The sequence below is a fragment of the Procambarus clarkii genome, chromosome 67 (genome assembly GCF_040958095.1).
Source record: "Procambarus clarkii isolate CNS0578487 chromosome 67, FALCON_Pclarkii_2.0, whole genome shotgun sequence".
In the NCBI taxonomy this organism is placed as follows: Eukaryota; Metazoa; Arthropoda; class Malacostraca; order Decapoda; family Cambaridae; genus Procambarus; species Procambarus clarkii.
In genome coordinates this window covers 15343451-15366361 of record NC_091216.1, presented here as the reverse complement: position 1 = coordinate 15366361, position 22911 = coordinate 15343451, and the positions used below count along the sequence as shown (strand labels likewise).

At 46.9% G+C, this 22911-nt stretch overlaps 1 protein-coding gene across 1 annotated transcript in view; it reads left to right on the top strand.

Annotated features, from left to right (window-relative positions):
- Positions 1-175: 175 nt before the first annotated feature.
- Ge-1 (Enhancer of mRNA-decapping protein 4 homolog Ge-1) overlaps positions 176-22911 on the top strand; it is a 327116-nt gene continuing 304380 nt past the window's right edge. Inside the window, 3 exon segments of the mRNA XM_045757261.2 lie at positions 176-239; positions 6536-6610; positions 13630-13835. Coding sequence (XP_045613217.2) covers positions 199-239; positions 6536-6610; positions 13630-13835 — 322 coding nt within the window. The 5' untranslated portion in view covers positions 176-198.

Genomic DNA, 22911 nt, shown 5'->3' with positions numbered 1-22911 from the left:
GTAGTACGGAGTGATGGGCTATTGGTGGGGTGGGTGAGAGGTCCCAAGTAAGCTAGGATGGAGAATTAGAAGGTGAGGTGAGGTGAGTGAGGTGTTTGTAACTCAGGAACTGGGGTCCCTGTGCGGGGGTTGTGTAGTGGGGAGGGGTGGGGGGTGGGTTGTTGTGGGAGGGGAGGATCTTCCTGGCCGCTAGTGGTGATGGAGTCCCTTGCTAAGGCCATGGCAGCGATGGCCCACAGGTAATGGTCGGCCAGTTGGGGTCTTGTTGGTGTGTGAGGGGAGAGAGGGGGGTGGGTGGGCACATGGTGGGGGGTACACGTGGTGGGAGGGGAAGAAGGGAGGCAAGTGGGGGGGTTGAAGGGGGTTGATGCCGCTCACACCGCCAGTGTTGGGACCGGCCACGTCTGGGATACCGACCACCGCCGCCACCTGGGCCCAGCGTGAAGTATCTTGTGCAAGACGACAGCTTGTGGCAAACCCGAAGCGTGTTGAGACGTCTTGCAAGTAAGGTCCTGGTGGTGAGGGGCCCTCCTGGCCACCCTGGGCCCCCTGCCACGGCGCAGGCCGCCTCTCTCTTACTCACTTTGACATTAACCTCTTTATGTTGACATGACATCATTGCATCATGGAGCACAACATAAAGTGCCCGTGAAGTGTAAATGAACATGTATCATAGCAAAATGTCAAGTGCACATGACAGGATCTTGCTCATGATAGATGCAGTTAGTGATACTAAATATATGATTTAATACTACTAATAATTATAATATTGTAAGTTATGCAAAAAGCGATACTGAAGTTCAAATCGAAAATGATTTTTAAATATTGTATAGAATTGAGTTAAATGGGGCTTTGTAGTGTATATGATTGCAAAAGTTGAAGTAAAAAATTTACTACACTGTATTCCAAGCATATTTGTTTTAATATTGGGCTCAGGTTAGGCTTAGGGTTGAGTTCATGGCTAGGCTAGCAAAGCTGGGACTAGGCAAGGCAAAGCAAGATGGGGCTAGGCTAGGCAAGGGTTTGGCTAGGTTGGACTTGGATTTTGGTTTGGTGAATTTAGGCTACCGATTTGCCACTATCATTTATTCTGCCTATATAGAACCCAAAGTTGTTTGTATCCAGGTAACTTGGCATTACCAGCTGGGCAACCATAGGGTATCTTGAGATGATGTCGGGGCTTAGCATCCCTGCGGCTCGGTCCTCGACCAGGCCTCCTTTTTGTTACATATCCCCAGGAAGCAGCCCATAGCAGCTGTCTAACTGCCCGGTACCTATTTACAGCTAGGTGAACAGGAGCATCAGGGTGAAAGAAACTCTGCCCATTTTGTTAACATCTCCACTGGGGATCAAACCCAGAACCTTAGGACTATGAATCCCAAGCACTGTCCGCTCAGCTGTCAACTGTCAGGCTATATATAATTGGCAGACATTTTCTTTTGCAGTACATTCATGTTTGATCAGATGATAGGCTGAAGTTGTCAGTATCCTGCCACCAACACCTATATATCTTAATTAAGGGCATGTACTGTATTTGCTTGACTTGAAAATATAATTTATGGGATTACTGTCTCCACTCGATCATCCGAACTATATGGAAAGGACCCCCCAGCCGGATAATCACGTGTTCCAGATAATGGTACTTTTTCACCTATGAGTCCAAAACTAATCATTTCCAACTATTTTTATACTACAAACAACATAATTTTAATTGTCTTGCCATACATAATTATTACATATTCAACTAGAAACCTCAACTTACCTTGTTGTTCATCTTCTTGATTGATGCCACACATCTTGAAGTTAAAAATTCTTGACAATTTACGTAACCTATACTAACACAACACTAAAATTAACACTTAAAATTACTGTACAGTTCATTAAGCAAAGTTAGTTTTCACTGCCAGCTGCGGAAGCCTCACTGGTTGAAGGCATTTGTCTTGCCTGTGACGCCTCACTTGTTGAAGGCGCTTGGTTTGATTTTCGTACCATATAAGAATCAAGTGTTGCTTGCCTTCTGTGTTCACTGGCCAGTTGTATGATAAGCTCTTTTGTTCGCCTCAGGTACGGATACATGTTTCCAACCTCTGGATGAGCACAATTGGATGAAAAATTTATTAATCCGTCAACATTGGTCATGAGTACACTATATTTTGAAGTCATTGGTGTTCTTTCTTTACTGCCTTCATCCTCCATCTCCACGTCGACCTCACCAGTAATAGACTGGAGAATCTCGTCTTCACTCATCACACAATATCTTGGGTCATTGGCATCTTTTTCAAGCCAATCAACTACATCCTGTCTTTCTACGTTTTCGCCGGCATTTCTAAACATTCCATGGATTTCATCTGTAAATCCTTCAAAATCCATTTCTGCATCCTCCTCATTTCTGACCGAAGATGTGAGGAGTTTTTTCCAGGAATTTTTCAAAGTCGATTCCTTTACTTCACTCCATACCTTGGCCCTGTTATAGATGGCTTCCTTGATTGTATAGTTCTTCAAATATTCAAGTTTTTTTTAGCCCTGTTATCCACACCGAGTTCATTATCTTCCGAAAGAGGCAAAACCACCAAAACTTCGTTTACCATCTTTTTGGTGAACAACCTCTTCGTGGCACAGATCAACCCCCTGATCCATAGGCTGAATGAGAGAGGTTGTGTTAGGAGGAAGTGCCATACACGTTATCTTGCCATCATGTGAGGTTAACGTGTCAATTTTTGGGTGGGCAGGCGCATTATCAAGCAGCAGCAAAGCCCGAACTTCACTTGGCCTTACTTTGAGTTTCTTAACTTGATAGGCACGAACTTCCCTGCAGAACACGTCATGAAACCAGGAAAGAAAGATCTCCTGTGTAAACCATGCATTTTGTGAGTTATAGTATTTCACTGGCAGTCTGTCCATGCAATGTTGCAAGGCTCTTGGTTTCTTTGATTTGCCAACAATTGCACACGTGATTCTGTCTGTGCCTTCGGCATTCGCACACATCATGGCCGAGAGCCTGTCCTTGTTGACCTTACGGCCTGGCACACAACCCTCATTCCTCATTGCTAGAGTTTTTTCTGGTAAATTCCTCCAATACAGCCTAGTTTCATCAGCATTATAAATTTGATAAGAATATGAATTATTTGACAAAATGTATGCTCTTAATTTCTGTTTAAATGGTTCTACACTGCTTTCATCTGCACTCAATTTTTCACCAACAATTTTCCTCTTCACAATATTGTGCCTACCTTTGAACCTTGCAACCCACCCTTCACTGGCTTCGAAATTCTTTATTCCAAGGCTTGCCGCAAACCTGCTTGCAGCATTTTGTATTTCTGGGCCGCGAATTGTCACGCCAGCTGTGCGGTGCTGAGCAAACCACTTGTACACAGCCTCATCCAACTATACATGTGTCGAAGTTTTCATAGTTTTTCTACCACACCCTCTGCTAGTGCTTGCACCTTCACTTTCACAGGTTGAAATGTATTTCAGAATTTTCTCTCTTTGTTTCCTTATATCAGAAACAGTACTAGTGCCTATATTAAATTCCTTGGCAACACTTGAAGTCAATGGCCATTTTCACTAAGTTGTATAACATGTAACTTGTCCTTAATTGTTAGGACAACATTCTTCCTCTTAACACCTCCAGAACGATTGATGCTGCTACCAGACATAGTCTTGGCCAAAACTGTTCAAAGTTACTATCAAAATTAAAAAGTTATTTAAAAAAATATTTCACTAATGGTGGGACACTGTGGTATAACACGAGGGTCGAGAGCACATGGCTTGACCAGGCGTGGACGGGTCCACTTGGGGCAAGGAGGCACGTTACATAGACCGCCAGCATGAAAAAACAAATATTTTTGAAGGAAACTGCAGCCTGTGCAAATTGTTTTTAGGAAATTTTTATGGCATTTTTTATTGCATAATTACTGGTATTTCTTTTGATTTTGTCTATGATGAATTGTTCAAAAATTAATGGTAATTCCTGTACTGTAGTGTATAGGCCGCTCCACTTCCCCCTTATCCCCACAGGTGGTCCCCTCCTAACGCTCCCCTCTCTCCCGACACCACCCTCCCACCCCACCCTACCCCCTCCTCCACCATGCGCCTCGAGCCACAGGCAGATGGGATTAATACGGTACGGACCACCCCCATGGCTTTCATATCTGGACAATTCAATGATTATCCGGCTGACTGTCCAGATAGTATAACATCGGCAGCAAGTTAACCGGCTCCGATTTTTTATCCGGCTAAACGAGCTTTTATCCGGCTCTCATGGCCATTTTGGCTGGATATTGAGATAACTTTATCTGGTCATGATTTTGGTCATATAAAGGCGTTTTCCGGATGTTCGAATCCCGGATAATAGAGTGGTTACAGTAGTGTCCTCATGGCCTTCCTCCTACCACAGTAACCAGCGATGGGAAACAACTCTGGCAAGGTTGCGTATTGGCTATACACACTTCACTCACGGTCACTTAACCACCATGCTGCGCCGAGTTTGTGAAATTCCCTCCTGTGCGTATGAAATAGTGTTCCCCCCCAAAAAAAAATTTCTTTGTAAAATGATAAAATCCCTTCCATGAACATGTCTATGTCAAAATAAATACCAAATTCCACTTTGGCTGTGGGGACGTGGACAAGGTGCGCTGTGACTTCATTAGGGGCTGGTCGTCCTTTCGTGACACGCCCAGACACGATCGTGCGGGCCATTCAAGCACCGGGTGTTGCCTCAAATATATTTTCAATTATTTGTTCTATGTATTTCCAATGCAGTTTTATTTTTTGTATTTTTTTTTTGTATGATGCTTATTTGTGTCCTTTACAATATGTATACAGTAGAACGTTCATAATGTTCCATGGAACTGTGATACATGTGTCAGTAATGTGTCCACAATAAATGTTTGTCGTAATGTTACTTGTTAAAATATCACTAAAATTACAATGTGTACAGTTTCACACATTACACAGTAACACAGTGTTACACACTCAGTACTTCAGAAATGAGTATTAATTAACGAAGTAGTCCATGGTGTATAGTGCGACTTCGCTCTCGGTGTACCAGGTATAGATAGATTTTTGCTTCCTGTTTCTTCGTTCTGTGTGCTTGCAAATAATGTACTCGCGTACACCCGTGGCTTTAATACTTGTAGGTTGTATGTAGCCAAGCTGGTAAAGCACAAGGTAGTATTAAAAAGATTATAGGAAAAGATCAGTTTGTGAAGTAGTCTTGAAAAGATAGCCTTGTAAGGTCCCCACACAGGAAGAAATTCAGCTTGCTTCAAAGAGTGTCCGTCAGTCAGGAAGAGATTCAGCTATTCTTGAAAATATCTATGGAAACCATCACCACCATGAGAACTGCTAACACTGTTCATCTATGCTACTTGTATCAGATACAGCATCACTAAATGCTGAAAACTATTCATCTGTGTATCATCTATATAAATGGGAGATAATATGAAATTGAAATAAGTTTATTGATGTAAAATACACACAAAGGGATGAGGTAGCTCAAGCTATTCTCACCCCATTCAGTACATCGTGTTAATACATACATATACACACATCACAAACAATAAACATATTAGGAGATAATATGGGTGGGCAAGGATGGTGCTCAGAGCTACAACTGGATACGCTCTCTGTATCATCCTCATAGATGCAATATCACTTGCATCCGACCTTTGTGTTAGGTCCTTATTTCGCCTAGCTTCACCAATATCATGACCCTTAAGTTCTTCAAACAATAAGAAGGTTTGAATTTCGCAGACAGCGCGCGATCTTTCAACATTGCGTTGGACAGGTGTCTGGGAGCCAGAGGCGCGTGCACCACCCATGGTTGCTCACTCAGTACTAACCCAGCCAGCAGCCCTAGGGCATTCTGGGAATTTTTCCCAAGATGGCTGCCTCTCACTGGAGGTCCTAAGAGTCCATTTCGTACACAACCAACCTTGCACACATTTAGAATGGGTACCGAAAAATCAGTTTTCTTGGTTGGCACAGTTTCTCGCCAACCGAGAATACTCGGTTTGCGCAGTTAAGTGGTTAATGGAGCGCTGTCCTGCTCCTTATTGTCCAAATTACATTGTCCCTCTTACGGTCGTGCATACCCTTGTTGAATGTCCTGACTTCCAGGACAAGTGTGTCTTGCTTTCTGACTGTCCCTCGTGTTCTCCTGTCCCTCGATAGAATTCTTGGTGAATCTGATACTTTTGACGTCGTTTGTCTTATACGTTTCTGTTCTCATATTGGCATCCTTGGTGATATTTAACGCCCTCTGATTATTCCGCACATTTAATGGTGCTACATAACCTTCCCGATTTGGTGCCTTCTTTTGATAATTACTTACTTAATTATTTTATGTGTTTTATTTTAAAAAGTTTTATTTTTTGTTATAAAAATACAGTATTGTTAGTACAGTACTGTATGGTGCACGGTGCTTACCTAAATTGTACTTTGTTTCAATATTAAATATTAATGATAATGATTTATACAGTATTAGCATTTGTGTTTGAGTTTGTGTTATATTTAGAATGTTTTCTTAAAACAGAATGGAAGGTGCCGGCTACAAAGAGGACTCGATGCTACAGGCTCTGATGAAGACTACTGAACAAGGACAATCCATGTAAGATTTATTCATTAAATCTGGGCAGCTTCACATTTTATTAAGACTTTGAGTTGATAAGGATCAGTTTTGTTTTCTCGCTTCTTAATTGTGTATTGGCTTGCCATATCTAAAAGACCCAGGACTCTACTATTCAAAGAACATCTGCATAAGAACTGGGTAAGGAAGGGTGGCTGCATGGTTCCACATGGGCTGCCTGATTTTTGGTACAGTATTTGGTTCTGAGTTTGACATTAATTTCTTGGGGGAGCCTCGTCGGCTCCCCGGAGCTATCCAAGCTGATGTGCTAATGTCAGGCTTCGGCATCAGTCGTGTGTGTGGAGTTCTGTGGGCCTACCAGGGACCATGAGCCAGAACCTGGGCCCCCTCAGAGAGGCATGGGGAGCAATGGCCTATAGAAATCCCCATGTGGTTTTGGAAGCATTCTATGTCTGCCATCGACTGGGTTAGGCGCCCAGAAAGGTAGGCATCCCAAAACAAACCCATATTCTGGTCAAAATTGCTACAAAAAGCCGAGCAAATGAATAGAACTCCTCAAACAGAAATGAGCAAACAAGTATGACGTTACATGTTGCTGCGCCGCCGTCTGCGCAGCTCCCCCCCTCCCCGGGATGGGAAGGGGAAGCCCCAGACCCCCGTGCTGGCCATCCATACCCCAGTTCTGAGGCTGATGCTATAGGGAACAGTTGTGTGCTCTAGTTCCAGTAGTTGTTTCAGCACTGTGCCTTATGTGTGCTGACTGTCTTCTAGGTCTTTTGGGCGCCTGACAGCTGGGTGGACAGCGCTTCGGATTCGTAGTCCTGAGGTTCCGGGTTCAATCCCCAGTGGAGGTGGAGACAAATGGGCAAAAAGTTTCTTTTACCGTGATGCCCCTGTTACCTAGCAGTAAATAGGTACCTGGGAGTTAGACAGCTGCTACGGGCTGCTTCCTGGGGGTGTATAAGAAAAAGGAAGGCTGGTCGAGGACCGTGCCGCTGGAATGCTAAGCCCCAAAATCATCTCAAGATAACCTCAAGATAGGTGGTGCATGAGCCAGGAGTGATTCTCTAGTACTCAGGCTGTATGCACCTAGGGTTTCCTTCCCTAGGTGTTCTATAAGTACTGCCCTTTGGGCCACCTTCCAAGTTCCATGGGTTCTGCCTCTGCTAGGCCGTTTACTGCTTGGTTTTCAGCCGCCCTTTGTGTGCTACTTTGTGTGCTAGGGTGTTCTGTCTTCCTTGTTTGCCTTAGGGTAGGGGGCAGTTTGCACAGGTAGGAGTGCAGGGTACTGCACAGCTTGTTTTCACCAATCATAGCGGCCAGCTCTGTTCTGCCTGCGTACGCTGTCCTCTTGCTGGGTTTTCTTTTTCTTTTTGTTTGCTTGCCTGCCTGGTGGGGGGGGGGTTTGCCTTGGTTATTGAAACCCCCGTGGACCTTCGACCCAGAGTCCGGCGAGTTTTGTTGCTCGTTTGTGACTCCGTTACCCAGTTTTATGCTGACTATGTGGGTGCAGGCAGCACGGGCCTTGCACGTTGAGTTCAGGTGGTTGCAATGCGTTAGGTTGTTTGCTCCCCGGAAGCCCCGAGGCTGTCCTTTAAATTTAAACCCGAGGCTTTAATTTAAACGCCCCGCCTGGGATAGGGGCAGCTATAATGCAGCCACGACTGATAGTTGCCAGATGCCATCTAGAAAAAAATCCAGGCCAACATTCTTGGGTGCGAGAGCGTCAGTCTTGAGCAAGCCACCAAGGCTGGCGCACGCAGCATGAGCTCACAGCACCGCTGTTCAGCTTTTGACCACAGCATTGCCTTCAAATACCTTAATATATATGGTCATGCTATTAGTTAGCAATGATAGTATTATAGAAGACCCATGACTGTGATAAAACTGACCAGGATTCTGATAATAGCAGGATTGTGGTGATATTTAGTGCTGTGCTCCATGGAGGTAGGAGTAAGGCTGTGGGAGGGAGGGTGGTGGCGTCGTCTTCTGACTGTGTGTGGCTACCTTTTATTGACTGCACTCACCATACCAGCTTAGTGGTTCGCTATGGTGAACACAAATGTAGATACTTATATATAACGTGTGTATAGAGTGTGATAACAGCAATAGGAGTAGGTTGGGAGCCGCCATTTTAGGTGCTTTGTCTGCACGATGTATCATGTTGTTTACTGGTGACCACTATGGCCTTTGGGCACCATACCAGCTTATTTGTACTGGTATGGTGAATAAAACAGGTAGATACTTATATATGTGTGTATATAGCATAATAACACCACAAACAATATTGTTGGAGGAGAAATATTAGTGCGTCTGGCATTGAGAGTGGCCGCCACCAGCTGACTGTGTGAGCAGCTACGTCTTCGTGTCTTTATTCATCATACAAGCTTAGATGTACAGTTATGGTGAACAAAACATGTAAATACTTATATATAACATCTGTCCCAATGTCCTCCGGTCATTTCTAGGGCTCGTTGGTCCTCTTCCGTGCTGCTTCTTGGTTTTCAGTACTATCTCGTTCTTTTGTGATTATATCTTCTCTCCATGCTCTGTCTCAGCACTGCTCATTTTTCTTACATACTCCTAGTTGGCGCCTTCCTCGCCGAGCGGGTTGTGTGGGCCGGACCTTATGTGTCCTACGCATTTGCCATGTGAGTTTTTGTTTTAGACGGTGTAATTACCTAAGTGTAATTACCTAAGTGTAGTTACAGGATGAGAGCTACGCTCGTGGTGTCCCGTCTTCCCAGCACTCTTTGTCATATAACGCTTTGAAACTACTGACGGTCTTGGCCTCCACCACCTTCTCACTTAACTTGTTCCAACCGTCTACCACTCTATTTGCGAAGGTGAATTTTCTTATATAACAAGTGTTCACAAGTGCTGGTGTTCCGCGTCCTTTTTCTCTCGGGTGCTTCACCTCTTGCGCCTCTCGTCTCTCCAGTCCGTGCCCCGTAGATACTGGGGGTGTTCTGGGTTCCCGAAATGGGGAGGACGCCTGGTTTTCTCTGCATACGGGTGTGGGGCGCTGCATTCGCCTCTACCCTACTCTTCTCCTGTGTGTGCAGCTCTGGCCTCCTTCCACTGACGGTGCTCCCAGAATCTTCTCGGCTACGGTGTGTCGTGACACGTTCGTGCCTACACTCTGGAGGTGAGCTTATGCGGTCAGGTGTTTCTTTCGGCCGGGTGCTGGTTCGTGGTTTTTGGATAAGAACATCAGAACAAGGGTAACTGCAGAGGGCCTATTGGCCCATACGAGGCAGCTTCTATTATAACCGCCCAATCCCACTCTTATTCAAATCCTACCCATGCTTAAATCAATCACAGGACCCCACCTCCCCCATGTTACAAGGTCAAATTGAGAAGGTAGATAAGCTGTATCAGGATGTTACGAGGTAACATTTTGATGCAGCTTTGGTACAGAGGATGCGTGTTGGGGATTGGTTGTGGAGTTTTGTTTGGCCCTTGCATGCTTCTTCCTGGGGCCTTCCTTGTTTGTCTGTGTTCTTTGTTACACGGTGGGGCACGGCCCCGTTTTTTCGTGGGTTTATCTTGGTCACTCATTCCTTGCCCGTCTTGCAGTGCCTGGCTTAGCCCTTCCATATGTATTGGATTCTCTGTACTTACCTAGTTGTGCTTGCTAGGGGTTGAGCTTTGGCTCTTTGGTCCTACCTCTTGCCTGTTTTCACCTGACATTTACATGGCCTCCGTGTGTTGTTGGTAATGTCCCTTTAGTTCCCGTTTGCTGCGTGTCTTCCTCGTTCCTCATCTTCCTTCTATAATCTTGTCCCTAGCCGCTGGTGCTGGGGCTGTTTTTCTGGTCTTTTTTCTTGCATTTTTTCCCGTTTTTTCTCATTCTCTACACATTGTTGTGTGTTTTGTATGTGCATCTTGGCTCTCCTATTGCTAGGTTGGACTTTGTCCATGTTCAGTTCAATGCTTTTATACCGCCCCTGTGTTTGGTTCTTGACCAGATTGCCAGGTTTGGGTTCCTAGTTTCCTGGCTTACCCTACCAGTTGGCATTTTCGAGTTCTCGCCGTGTCCCTTCTCTCAAGTCTCGCATCGGAACCACAGTGTCTCCGATCTCCTGGCAAGCTCGCTGGCATTGGGAAGTTATCTGTATGGCAGACGTTCCATCTCATTCCTTGCCGGCTTGGATTTCCAGCTCTGCTTGCTCGGTGATCGCACCCAAGGTTTTCCCGCGGCTCCGCCTCTTCCTGTGCTCGATCAGTCCATGGCGTGGCTGGTTCAGTTCTGCCTCGAGTGTCTCACCATCTGTTAGTGGTCAGGTGGCTTCGTTGAAGGTGTCCCACCTGCGAGCTTCATCTTGGCGGCAGTGTGGTTTTTTTGGCGGTCCTTCCTTTTTCTATCTGTCCTTTTGTAGGTTTGCTGCATTTTGTTGGCGTGGTTTTGTTCTCTTGTGGAGGTTCAGGGCTGTCATCTTGCCACATACTGTCGCCTTGTCTCATGCGGCACTGGCGGAGCCGTTCTGGGTTGCTTCGGTTTTGGAGTTGCCTCTGCACCGCTTCACGAGCCGTCTCTGGCGTGATTCACCTCCTGCCTGCTCTTGCGCCGCTTGAGCCGTCCTGGTTCTTGGATTACGTGCTCTCTTCTCTTCTCCTCGGTGTGTTGTGGTCCCTTCGATTCTGGTTTGTTTTCCGAGGCTTTTTTCTTATGGGCGCTGGTCTCTGGGGGTCGGGTCAGGATGTTTCATGCTCTCCTCTGGCGCCTGGGTTTCAGCTCTTTTGGTTCTCCTGATAGGTTTGTTCGCTTGCAGCCGTTTCCTTCTTTTCTGGCATGGACTGGCCTGGCTGAGGGGTCCTTGGGTTGTTGATGCTTGGTTGATCTGGCTGGGGGGTGCATAGTGTGTTGTATACGGTTGCGGCACTTTGCCGTGCTTGGCGTGCCACAGCTGCTGTGACCAGGGTCACGCTTTGGGTTGTTCCAGGTTCCTTTCCTCTTTGTTTCAGGGAGTGGTTTTCTTGGGTCGTCTGCAGGGTGGTTCGGTTTTGCCAGCCTGCAGTCTGTCCCCATGCCCAAGTCGTTCATAGGTTGGCTCTCGTTCCTTCGTTGATGTTCCTGGGCCTTGTTGGGCCTGTGTGGCCTTGGGTTGGCAGTTGCAGTTTTGTCTCCGCTTCGTGTTGGGGTGTGTGTCTTCCGCTTCCTGGGTTAGATACCTCTTGTTTCGTCTTTAGGTAAGTAGCTCCGGGGAGCCGACGGGGCTCCCCTTAGAAAACCAGCATTGAATGTAATGAACGCCATTTTCTGGGTGAATACTGGAGGCTCCCCAGCAACCCTCCCTCCCTCCCTCCCTCCCAGTCGGCGGTTTTCGCGTGTTTTTGATATCCAGCCTCAGAACTGGTGTGTGGTTGGCCGGCTCGGGGGGTCTGGGGCTCCCCCTTCCCCCTCCCAGGGAGGGGGGGAGCTGTGCAGATGGCGGTGCAGCGACGTCTGATGTCATACTCGTTTACTCATTTCTGTTTGAGGAGTTCTATTCACTTGTTCGTTTTTTTGTAGCAATTTTCACCAGAATAGGGGTGTGTTTTGGGATGCCTACCTTTCTGGGTGCCTAACCCATTTGATGGCAAACATAAAATGCTTTCAACCCCAGAGGGGTTTCTATCGGCCATTGGTCCTCGTGCCTCTGTGTGGGGGCCAGGTTCTGGCTCGTGGTCCCCGGTAGGCCCACAAAACTCCATACACATGACTGATGCCGAAGTCTGCCGGGCTGGGGGTGTGTCGTGTTGTGCGTCCAGTGGGGGGCCCTCCGCTGTTAATTGCGTGCCGCAGCCTCTGTGTCCGGGGCGCGCTTTGAGTTAATCCGGTTCCGTTCTTCCCTGTTCGCGGGTGACAGTGTCCCGGGTTGTCAGCCGTGTTATTGCGGCTAGCCTGCCTGTGTTCTTTCCCCATGCCCGTGGCGTTCATGGCTTCGCTACTCCTGCTGCCGCCTGGGCGGCGTGTTCTTGCTGTCATTCGGGCACAGATCTGTTGGTGTTCGTACTGGGGCCCTTGCTGCTCGTTGTCTCGTGTTGTTCCCGGGGCCCTTTTGGGGGTGTGTCACCTTAGGTTGGCGTTTGCTGCTGGTTGTCTCGCTTCTGTTGAGGGGTGCATGGTGTCTGCTTCCCGGTTCCATCCCTTTGACCTTCCTCTGTGGGTAGTTAGCTCCGGGGAGCCGATGGGGCTCCCCGCAGAAAACCAGCGTTGAATGTAATGAAACGCCATTTTCTGGGCGAGACCCGGAGGCTCCCCGGCAACCCTCCCTCCCTCCGGTCGGCGGTTTTTCACGTGTTTTGACATCGTCTCAGAACTGATGGGTGGATAGCCGGCGTGAGAGGTCTGGGGTTCCGCCGCTCCCCCCCACCCCGGGAGGGGGAAGGGGGAGCGGCGCACACAGCAGTGCGGTGACGTGTGACGTCATACTAGTTTGCTTGTTTTCTGTTGGGGAGTTCTATCCACTAGTTCAGCTTTTGGTAGCAATTTTAACCAGAATAGGGGTTTGTTTTGGAATGCTTACCTTTCTGGATGCTTGACCTGGTCGATGGCAGACAGAATGCTTCCAACCACACGGGGGTTTCTATAGGCCATTGCTCCCCTTGCCTCTCTGAGGGGGCCAGGTTCTGGCCGTGGTCCTCGGTAGGCCCTAGAACTCCATACACATGACTGATGCCAAAGTCTGACATTAGCATATCAGCCTTTTAAAGCTCTGGGGAGCCTCCGGGTCTCACCCAGAAAATGGTGTTTCATTACATTCAACGCTGGTTTTTTGTGCTTCCTGGGTGCTAATTATCAGTACAAAAAAAAAACGGTTTTTGGAACAATTTATTTTTGGTGCACCACGGGAATGTCATTTTAAGAGTTACATAGTGCAGGGTTTAAACCGATTTTTTTTTATTTTGTCGTGATACTGTATTTTAATTCCAAATTTAAGATAAAATAAATTATTTGTTATATAAGTAGCTTTTATTTCTTTGTGTTTGACTGCTGCTTGTGACATGCCAACAATATTTATGCTCTGAATTAATTGAATGCATTTTTTTTTTAGTTCATTTCTAGGGAATGAAGAGCAGTGTAGCAGTGCACTATTTAGCTCGGAGGTGAAAGTTGAGGTTGGAATGACAAAACACACTTCTGGGTCATCAGCAATCACAACTAGAAACATTACTAATTATCCTTGGGATCATCACTACCTCTCGGGCAGCTTGGTTGCTCAACACTGCACCGGAGATTATATTGCTTATGCTATTAAAGGTTAGTTTGATTTTTTAGCATTTAATAAATTACATTAAAAACATCTTTGAGGTTTTTTAGTCATTTTTCTAGGAGAGTTCCTTTATTATCTCCCAGTGCTACCCATCTAAATTCCTTGAAACCTTGGGTTAAGCCAGGCACTTAACAAATCACATGTGCCTATGGGAGACCTGGTCTACTTAGTAGAAGCATTGGAGAGTCTTGGGATACAAGATCACCACAATACCAAAGAAAACCCCACTGGAAGGGTAGATCATACCCAAATAAGCAACTGCTTGGACAACATTTGCAACCTTGATTTGAACTACGTACACACCAAATGTCCAGTTCCAACATAGTTAGTGCCCTGGCAACCAGAGGGTCCCAGCCACTCATCCAGGTTATTCATTCAACTGGTATGTTTCCTTTGGATTATTCATTGCTCTATGGGTACTGACAGCGGCCGGTGGCTGAGCGGACAGCATGCTGGACGCGTGATCCTGTGGTCCCGTGTTCAATTCCGGGCGCTGGCGAGAAACAATGGGCAGAGTTTCTTTCACCCTGATGCCCCTGTTACTTAGCAGTAAATAGGTACCTGGGAGTTAGTCAGCTGTCACGGGCTGCTTCCTGGGGTGTGTGTGGTGTGTAGCAATTAATTGACAGTTGAGAGGCAGGCCGAAAGAGCAGAGCTTAATCCCCGCAAACACAACTAGGTGAATACTGCCAACTCATCTTAGTGTTAGCCATCCTTTGGACTCCAGTGTGGGAATGCCTATACTTGTGTTTTGTTTCCTTAAGGCTTCACGTGCATGCTTCTGTGGGGCGGGGGTAGCCCCTTGTGGCTCCCTGAAGCTGTGTCCCATCTACTAGGTCACATCAACAACTGTGGCATTCTGTAGGCATTCAAGGACCAGCATCAGAACCAGGCCCCTCTCACAGAGGTGAAGTGAGCTGTGACAATTGTGTTCACCATCTCACTGGAAAAGGCAACCAGAAAGTCAGCAAATCGAAATAAACTACTGCTGGATTCAAGAAAGACCAAAGCCTCAAAACTTGCAAAAAGAACTTCCCTAATTATTTGATCAAATTCTCTTGGAACTAGTGCAAACTCATTTGCCCCACCTCCCCTCCTCGATTTGGGGAGGGGTAAGGTAGCTCACTACCTGCTGGGGTGTCTATGAAGGTACCAGCTCTCTGCTGCTATCTTCATGCCACCGGTTCTGCTTTGGTGGATACCTTGTGGATCGATCCTGTTTCTGTGGTCTGTTCCAAGGCTCATTTTTGCCAGGTCATCCAGTGTTGTTAAGTCTAGGCAGCCTGCAGTCTACCCTCATACTCATGATGTTAGGAAGTTTGCCACTCTTTTTGCCTCTGTTTATGAACATGTCCTGGGCTGAAGTTTGGGCGTGGGATTTGTGAGGTCAAACAGGATTCTGGCAGCCTGGTATTTGGTGAATGTTTCTGGGCTTTGACACTGTCTCAAGTGTGGGGGGGGGTCTTTGTAATTTTTATTTATTTATATATACAAGTTATTACAATCTTGTAAAACCACTAGCGCACACAGCGTTTTGGGCAGGTCCTTAATCCTAATTTTTCCCAGAATATGACCCGCCAAGTCGTTTAACAACCCTTTCACTGCTGGATGAACAGAGGCTACAGTAAAGGATTGGTGCCCAGTCAATTCTCCCTGGCTAGGATATGAACCTAGGCCAAAGCGCTCGTGTAATGCTGGGTGAGTGCTTTACCACTACACCATGGGGACTGCACAGGGTCATGATTCCTGCTGTGCTGCCTCCTCACTGATGAATCCCCATGTGTTTTTCCTTTTTCATGGGTAGTTTAATTTAGGGGGCAACATGGGGATCCTTCCCTGAAAACTCACATTGAATGTAATGAAACACCAAATTCTGGGTGAGCTCCAGTGGCTTCCCTGATCCCTTTCCCTTCCAGGTCAATGGGCGGATGTCTACATGTGCTCTAGAACTGGGAGCTCAGACCCTGGTAAGTGGTGGGCTATCTCCCCTCTCCCCAAAGAGTGGGGGTAGGTGGAGTGAACGAGTTCACACTACAGTAGTTCCAAGAGAATTAGATTGTTTTCATAGGAGAATTCTTTAGGCAAGTTTCAAGACTTTATTAGGAATGCAGTAGTAGTTTGCCTTGTCTCTGATTTTCTGGTTACCTTCACCTGTGAGGTGGTGAATATAAATGTTACCACTTCCTCCGCCTCTGTGAGGTGGCCAGGTTCCGGCACAGGTCCCTGATAGGCCCATAAAATTCTCTGGCTGCAGCAACTTTGTAGTTGGTACCATGTCTGCATATACCTTCAGGGAGCCACTGGGGCTTGGCTAGAAATTTGCATTTCATTACATTCATCACTGTTTTTTTCATGCCAACCTGTTGCAAGTGCCTTGATCAGTTGTTTGTCTTGACTGCTTTTGTCCTGAGTTGCTTTTCTCTGGCTGCTGTTGGCATTGCCCCTACCCATGGTTAGAGTTCTCTTTCCTTTGAGGATTCAGGTATTTGCTCCTTGAGGTCTCCTAAGGGGCCTCACCCCCATGTGATGCATGTGTTTCTGCTCTTCTGCAGTGCCTGGTGGTTGGGGTAAGCTATAGATTCCTTCTTTTTCACAGGTTACACTGGGAAAGTGTTTTGGCTTCAATATTCGGGCATTGGCTTATGCCTATGCTTGTCTCATTTTCCAAGTCAGGGGTTACGTGAATTTCATATTCCATTCCCAGTACCTACCTCCCTGCTGGTCTGTTATGGATTGGTGCTGGTAGTGTCTCAACAAGTCTCATTATGTGGGAAGGCTGTGGAATTTTCCTCTGAGAACTGACACTTTCTTCTGACTTGACAAGGACTTGACACTTTCTTCCGACTGCACAGGGCCATTGATTTAATTCAGATGCAGTCTTTATCATTGTTGATGTCTCCTCCTCTTTCTATCTGGTAGGGATGTGGGATCTGTCCCGGGGTATCTTTCAGCTCTTTGGTTTTAGGCACCTAGGTTCTTCTGCTCTACATGGAGATTTTTTTAGCTTCTTTGTCACATTCTAGGTTTTGTTTTCCTTTGTGGCATGCCTGTTGGGGGGCCCAGCAAACAAGTGTAATGAAATGCCTTTAATGTGGGAAGCCCCGTTGGCTCCCTGAAACCGTCATCACCAAGTGCCATGCTACCTAGTATCATCAGTTGTGGAGTTCTTTTTGCCTACCAGGGACCACAAGCTGAAACCTGGTCCCTCCTCAGAGAGGTGCAGGGAGCAATGGCCTATGAACACTTTACATTTAAGGGGCATCTGGTTATTATAATGAAAGTTGTTCAATGTCAACCAATATTATTTTTCTAGTTGTATATGAAAAGTGCTTAAATTGTCCCAAGTTTCAGTACTGCAGCGTAAATAGAAAGGGAGTTTTTTTTTTTTTTTTTTTTTTTTTTTTGAACGTTTTTTACACATTTTCAAGTCCACACTTCAGAACACACGTTTCAGATAAAATTATTCTGTGACACTTTTCTGACACATTAGCATATAATAAAGGATTTGGGGATTTAGAATTTCCAAAACATCTTTAGTTTTCCTAATACAAATGTTCAAAGTTCCCCAAAATTTTGTTGCAAATATGGCATGTTTATTGCTATTATAAAATCAATAAATGAACTTAGAGAAAAATGAAAGCCCCCCAATGTAGAGACATGCCCCACAATGTAGAGACATGCCCTCCACATATACTGTGTAAGTTTCATGTAAATTGAATAAAAAAAGAATGAGTTTTGTAAACGTTTGTGTCAATTGAAAAAAAAACAGAAATGAATAAAGTCTAAGGTTCTAAAATCTGTGGCTGAGGTTGACATCAACCAATTTTCTCCAAAATTGGCATCCTTACAGATAGGCTTACGTACAGTCAGGTGTTTAAGTTTGATGCAAATCGCCCAAAAAAAAAATGAAAAAAAAAATATTTAAAAAAAAAAAAAGAAAAAAAATCCTTTTTTTTTTTTCCTTAAAATTTTTTTCCAATTAAACTAATAATAATATTTGTTTAATATATGCTATTGTGATAGCAAAGAGTTGTAGTTATGATTTCAGTTGACACTTTTTATTGATAATCGATTTTGACCATTTTTGCATAATTTTCACAACTACTTCAATATTTTTTTTCTCCCTTCCTATTTATGCTACAATGCTGAAACTTGGACCAGATGAAACACTTTTCATATAGAACTTGTCAAAAAAGTTTGATTGAAATCGAATGAGTTTTCATTTTTGCATTTTTGGACCCAGATGCCAACCAGACGCCCCCTTAAAGGAATCTTTGCCACCATCAGGGAAGGGACCCAGAAAGATAGGTGAATCAAAACAAACAAGTTACTTGTTTAAAAATGTGACCAAAACCCCCAAAATACCAAAAGAACTCCCCCCCCTCCCATTAATAAATGAAACAACCAAAACTTGGTGAACTGATCAACTGCGAGTTAACTCCACCTCGCTCTCATTGGGGGGAGGGGAGAGCCAGCCCGGGGAGTTTGGGCTGATTAACTTCAGTTCTTCACTGACGTGCTCACCTGCCGGTCACATTGCTCTGGCTCTGGTTTTCAGTTTTCTTTGGTGTTTTCTTGCCTTTACAGCAGTGTTTTACACGGAAGTATGCATGAGCCAGGAGTATTAGTGTACTGGAGCTGCATATGCTCAGGGTTTACTTCCTTGTGTACTCTGTAAATACTGCCCTTGCATGGTCAGGATTCTCTTCCCTGGGGCATTAGGGGAAATGCTCCCTTTAGTGATCCTCTTCCCTTGGGGTGGTCCTCTTCCCTTGGGGTGGTCTTCTTCCCTTGGGGTGGTCTTCTTCCCTTGGGGTGGTCCTCGCTCTTATGGTAAGCCAGGGGCCTTTGGCATTCCGTCTAGCCTGAGGTTTGGCAGTGTTGTTGGGTGGGGGGGGGGGGGGGGGAGGGCACAGTGCAATTGCTCAGTCTGTACTTTCTACAAGTTGTTTCAGGGCCCGCCAATGTTTCTTCCAAGCTGCACATTTGTCGTGGTCTAGTCTTGTTGGTTTTCTTCTGTTTTAATTTATTTGGTAGTTTTCCTTGGGGGTCCTTCCTTTCACTTTATAAGGCCTAGCCTAGTGTGTGTGCAGAGGAACCCCCCCCCCCCCTTACTGTCCCTTGACTTTTACTTAGGCTTAGGGTGGTCTGGTTGCCTGCATCGACAGGGTTTACTGGTGTTACGACCCCTAGTGTCTGGGCTTCCTGCAGGACTCATTTACCCTGTATGCCCCAGGAAACCTCCACGGGCTCGGGAGTACCATGAATACCTCTTCCGAGCCCGCTGTTGCCTTGTGTAAATTTGAAAGTTGTTCGTTGCCGGTGCCACTCTAGTACATAAATTTTTCTTCATTCCTCCATGCTTGTTAGGTTGGTGACACCTACAACCCAGTCATGTGGGACGTGTTTCCCCATGTGCTTATGATCACCCATTCTTCTGTGGAAGCCCAGAAGTTTCAAGCAACGCATGCGTTGCATCGCCGGTTTTCAGTCCAGTTGGCTGCCCCGGTTCTGCCCCATTTGTGTTTTAGGGACTTAAATTTGGAGGTGTTGGATAACTCGAACATGGTTCCATCCGCACCTCCTCTTCCCTTCCCTTCCCGAGTTGGTTTGGTTCACCCTTTTCCCTCCCTGCATCCGGCTCCAAAGCGACTGAGGTTTTCAGAATCGGGGCAGGGTTTAGCTCGGAATGTGGCTTAGGCGGATCCAGGGGTTGCCCCTTCTGGTTCAGATGCAGAGGCTATTGAACCACTTTTCCCGCTGAAGCTTCAGAGTCTTCCTAGCCGACTCTCTCTTTTAACGCTTTTCCCTTGGGTTCCCTCTTCCCTTCCCGGGGAAGGTGGGCGTGGAAGATTGCTCTGGTTGATGGGGTTCTGGGAGTTGTTCTACTCCCCAAGCCCAGCCCGAGGCCAGGCTTGACTTGTGAGAGTTTGGTCCACTAGGCTGTGGCTTGGAGCGGCCCGCAGGCCCACATACCCACCACAGCCCGGTTGGTCCGGCACTCCTTGGAGGAATAAATCTAGTTTCCTCTTGAAAATGTCCACGGTTGTTCCGGCAATATTTCTTATGCTTGCTGGGAGGACGTTGAACAACCGCGGACCTCTGATGTTTATACAGTGTTCTCTGATTGTGTCTATGGCACCTCTGCTCTTCACTGGTTCTATTCTACATTTTCTTCCATATCGTTCACTCCAGTACGTTGTTATTTTACTGTGTAGATTTGGTACTTGGCCCTCCAGTATCTTCCAGGTGTGTATTATTTGATATCTCTCTCGTCTTCTTTCTAGTGAGTACATTTGGAGGGCTTTGAGACGATCCCAATAATTTAGGTGCTTTATTGCGTCTATGCGTGCCGTATATGTTCTCTGTATTCCCTCTATTTCAGCAATCTCTCCTGCTCTGAAGGGGGAAGTGAGTACTGAGCAGTACTCAAGACGGGACAACACAAGTGACTTGAAGAGTACAACCATTGTGATGGGATCCTTGGATTTGAAAGTTCTCGTAATCCATCCTATCATTTTTCTGGCTGTCGCAATATTTGCTTGGTTATGCTCCTTAAACGTTAGGTCGTCAGACATTATTATTCCCAAATCCTTTACATGCTGTTTTTCTACTATGGGTACATTTGATTGTGTTTTGTACTCTGTATTATGTTTAAGGTCCTCATTTTTACCGTACCTGAGTACCTGGAATTTATCACTGTTAAACATCATGTTATTTTCTGATGCCCAGTCGAAAACTTTATTAATATCAGCTTGAAGTTTTTCAGTGTCTTCAGCCGAGGTAATTTTCATACCGATTTTTGTGTCATCTGCAAAGGATGATACGAAGCTGTGACTTGTATTTTTGTCTATATCTGATATGAGAATAAGGAAAAGCAGCGGTGCAAGGACTGTACCCTGAGGTACAGAGCTTTTAACTGCACTTGGACTAGATTTTATATGGTTGACCTTTACTCGCTGAGTCTTGTTTGACAGAAAACTGAGTATCCAGCGTCCTACTTTACCGGTTATTCCCATTGACTTCATTTTGTGTGCTATCACGCCATGGTCACATTTATCGAAAGCCTTTGCGAAGTCCGTGTATATCACATCAGCATTCTGTTTTTCCTCTACCCCAGGGCCCTTGCCTGCAGTTCCCAGGGCTCGTGTGGGAGTCCGATTGGAACTCCTGGGTTCCTTGTGATCCTTTTAGACCACGAGCCAGAACCTGGCCCCCTCAGAAGAGACAAAGGGGGCAAGGGCCTATAGAAACTCCCGTGTGGTTGGAAGCATTCCATGTTTGCCATCGACCGGGTTAGGCACCCAGAAAGGTAAGCATCCCAAAACAAACCTCTATTCTGGTGAAAATTGCTACCGCAAGCCGAACAAGTGGATAGAACTCCCCAAAAATAAACGAGCAAACAATCATGACGTCGCACGTCGCCGCGCCGCTGTCCGCGCAGCTCCCCACTCCCCGGGTGGGGGAAGGGGGCGCCCCAGACCCATCGCGCCGGCTATCCACCCCCAGTTCTAAGGCTGATGCTAACGGCTGAGGTTGTGTGCTCCGGCTCCGGTGGTTGTTTCAGCACCTTTGGGGAGCCGGTCGGCCGAGCGGACAGCATGCTGGACTTGTGGTCCTGTGGTCCTGGGTTCGATCCCAGGCTCCGGCGAGAAACAATGGGCAGAGTTTCTTTCACCCTATGCCCCTGTTACCTAGCAGTAAAATAGGTACCTGGGTGTTAGTCAGCTGTCACGGGCTGCTTCCTGGGGGTGGAGGCCTGGTCGAGGACTTGGACGGAAATTCCCCTTCCAGGGTAGCGACGGGGGCATTCGAGCCTGTTCCTCCAGCCGTGTTGTTTGAGTTTGCCAGTGGGCTCCCTTCCTTGGTATTTTTCGCGGCTGCCCCAGTTTTTCTTGAGGCCGGGGCTTTGGGGGGATGGCTCGGCCCCGGGGCCTGACGTGGGGGTTCCCGGGGCTGGGGAGGGGCTGCCTGGGAGGCCCAGGCCCCGTTGGTCCCCGCTGGGGTTGTTCTGCCCTTCGAGCGGGGCTTGCGGTTACGGGGAGCGAGGTTTTTTCCTTCCCCACTCCTCGTATGACTAGTTGGGCGTCGGCCCTTCCCCGGGCTCGGTTCTTTGTTCCTTGAGTCCGTTGGTTCCGGGGAGTGAGGTTTTTTCCTTCCCCACTCCTCGTATGACTAGTTGGGCGTCGGCCCTTCCCCGGGCTCGGTTCTTTGTTCCTTGAGTCCGTTGGTTCCGTCCTGTTCATGGGTGCTCTTTGCAGTTTTTCACCCTTCTTCTTGGGACTGGACTTCCCTGACATGTTCCCTTTTCTTTTTTGGGGGTTCTGCATGACTTTGGTCTCTGGTGCGACTGTGCTTTTATGATCCTTCATGGGTGTTCTCGAAGGTTTGGGAAGGTTTTCCCTACTTCCCGTATTGTTGGAACATCTGGCGTCTTTCGGTGTGGCTTCCCTCCGGTCTTTTCAGTGCTTGTTGGTCCCCTTCAGGGGTTTATTCTGGGCTTTCGGTCCTCTCTGTCTTTTGTTCCTGTGTTTTTCTTCGTCCTTGGTCTCGGCACTGTTTTCTTTACATTCTCCTTATCCGGGGTGCCAGTTTGGGCTACTTGTAGCCCAATTGGGTTGCTGGTTCGTTCCTTGTCTTCCTTACATTCACCACATATATGTATGTCGCTGCTTCCTGTTTTTGCTCCTGTTCCTGTCGGCTGGGCTGTTTCTGCCCCTGCGCCTGTCCCTTGGGTCACGGGCTATTTGGGCTACTTGTACAGTGGTCCTTTTGGGCGCCTTCCCGCCAAGCGGGTTGTGCGCGTGCGCCGTGGGAGTTTGTCGTATCCGGGAGGACGCTGGGGTTTTCCCCGTGCTATGGGTGTGGGGCGCCTTTTTCGCCTCTCCCCTCCCCTTCTGCGTGTGTGGCTTGGGGCTTCTTTCCCTGGTGGTGCTCCCGGCATCTTCTCGGCTACGTTGTGTCGTGACACGTTCGTGCCTCCGTTCTGCAGGCGAGTTTATGCTATCTGGCGTCTATCAGCCAGGCGTCGATCCTTGGTTTTTGGCGTGCGAATATGGGAAC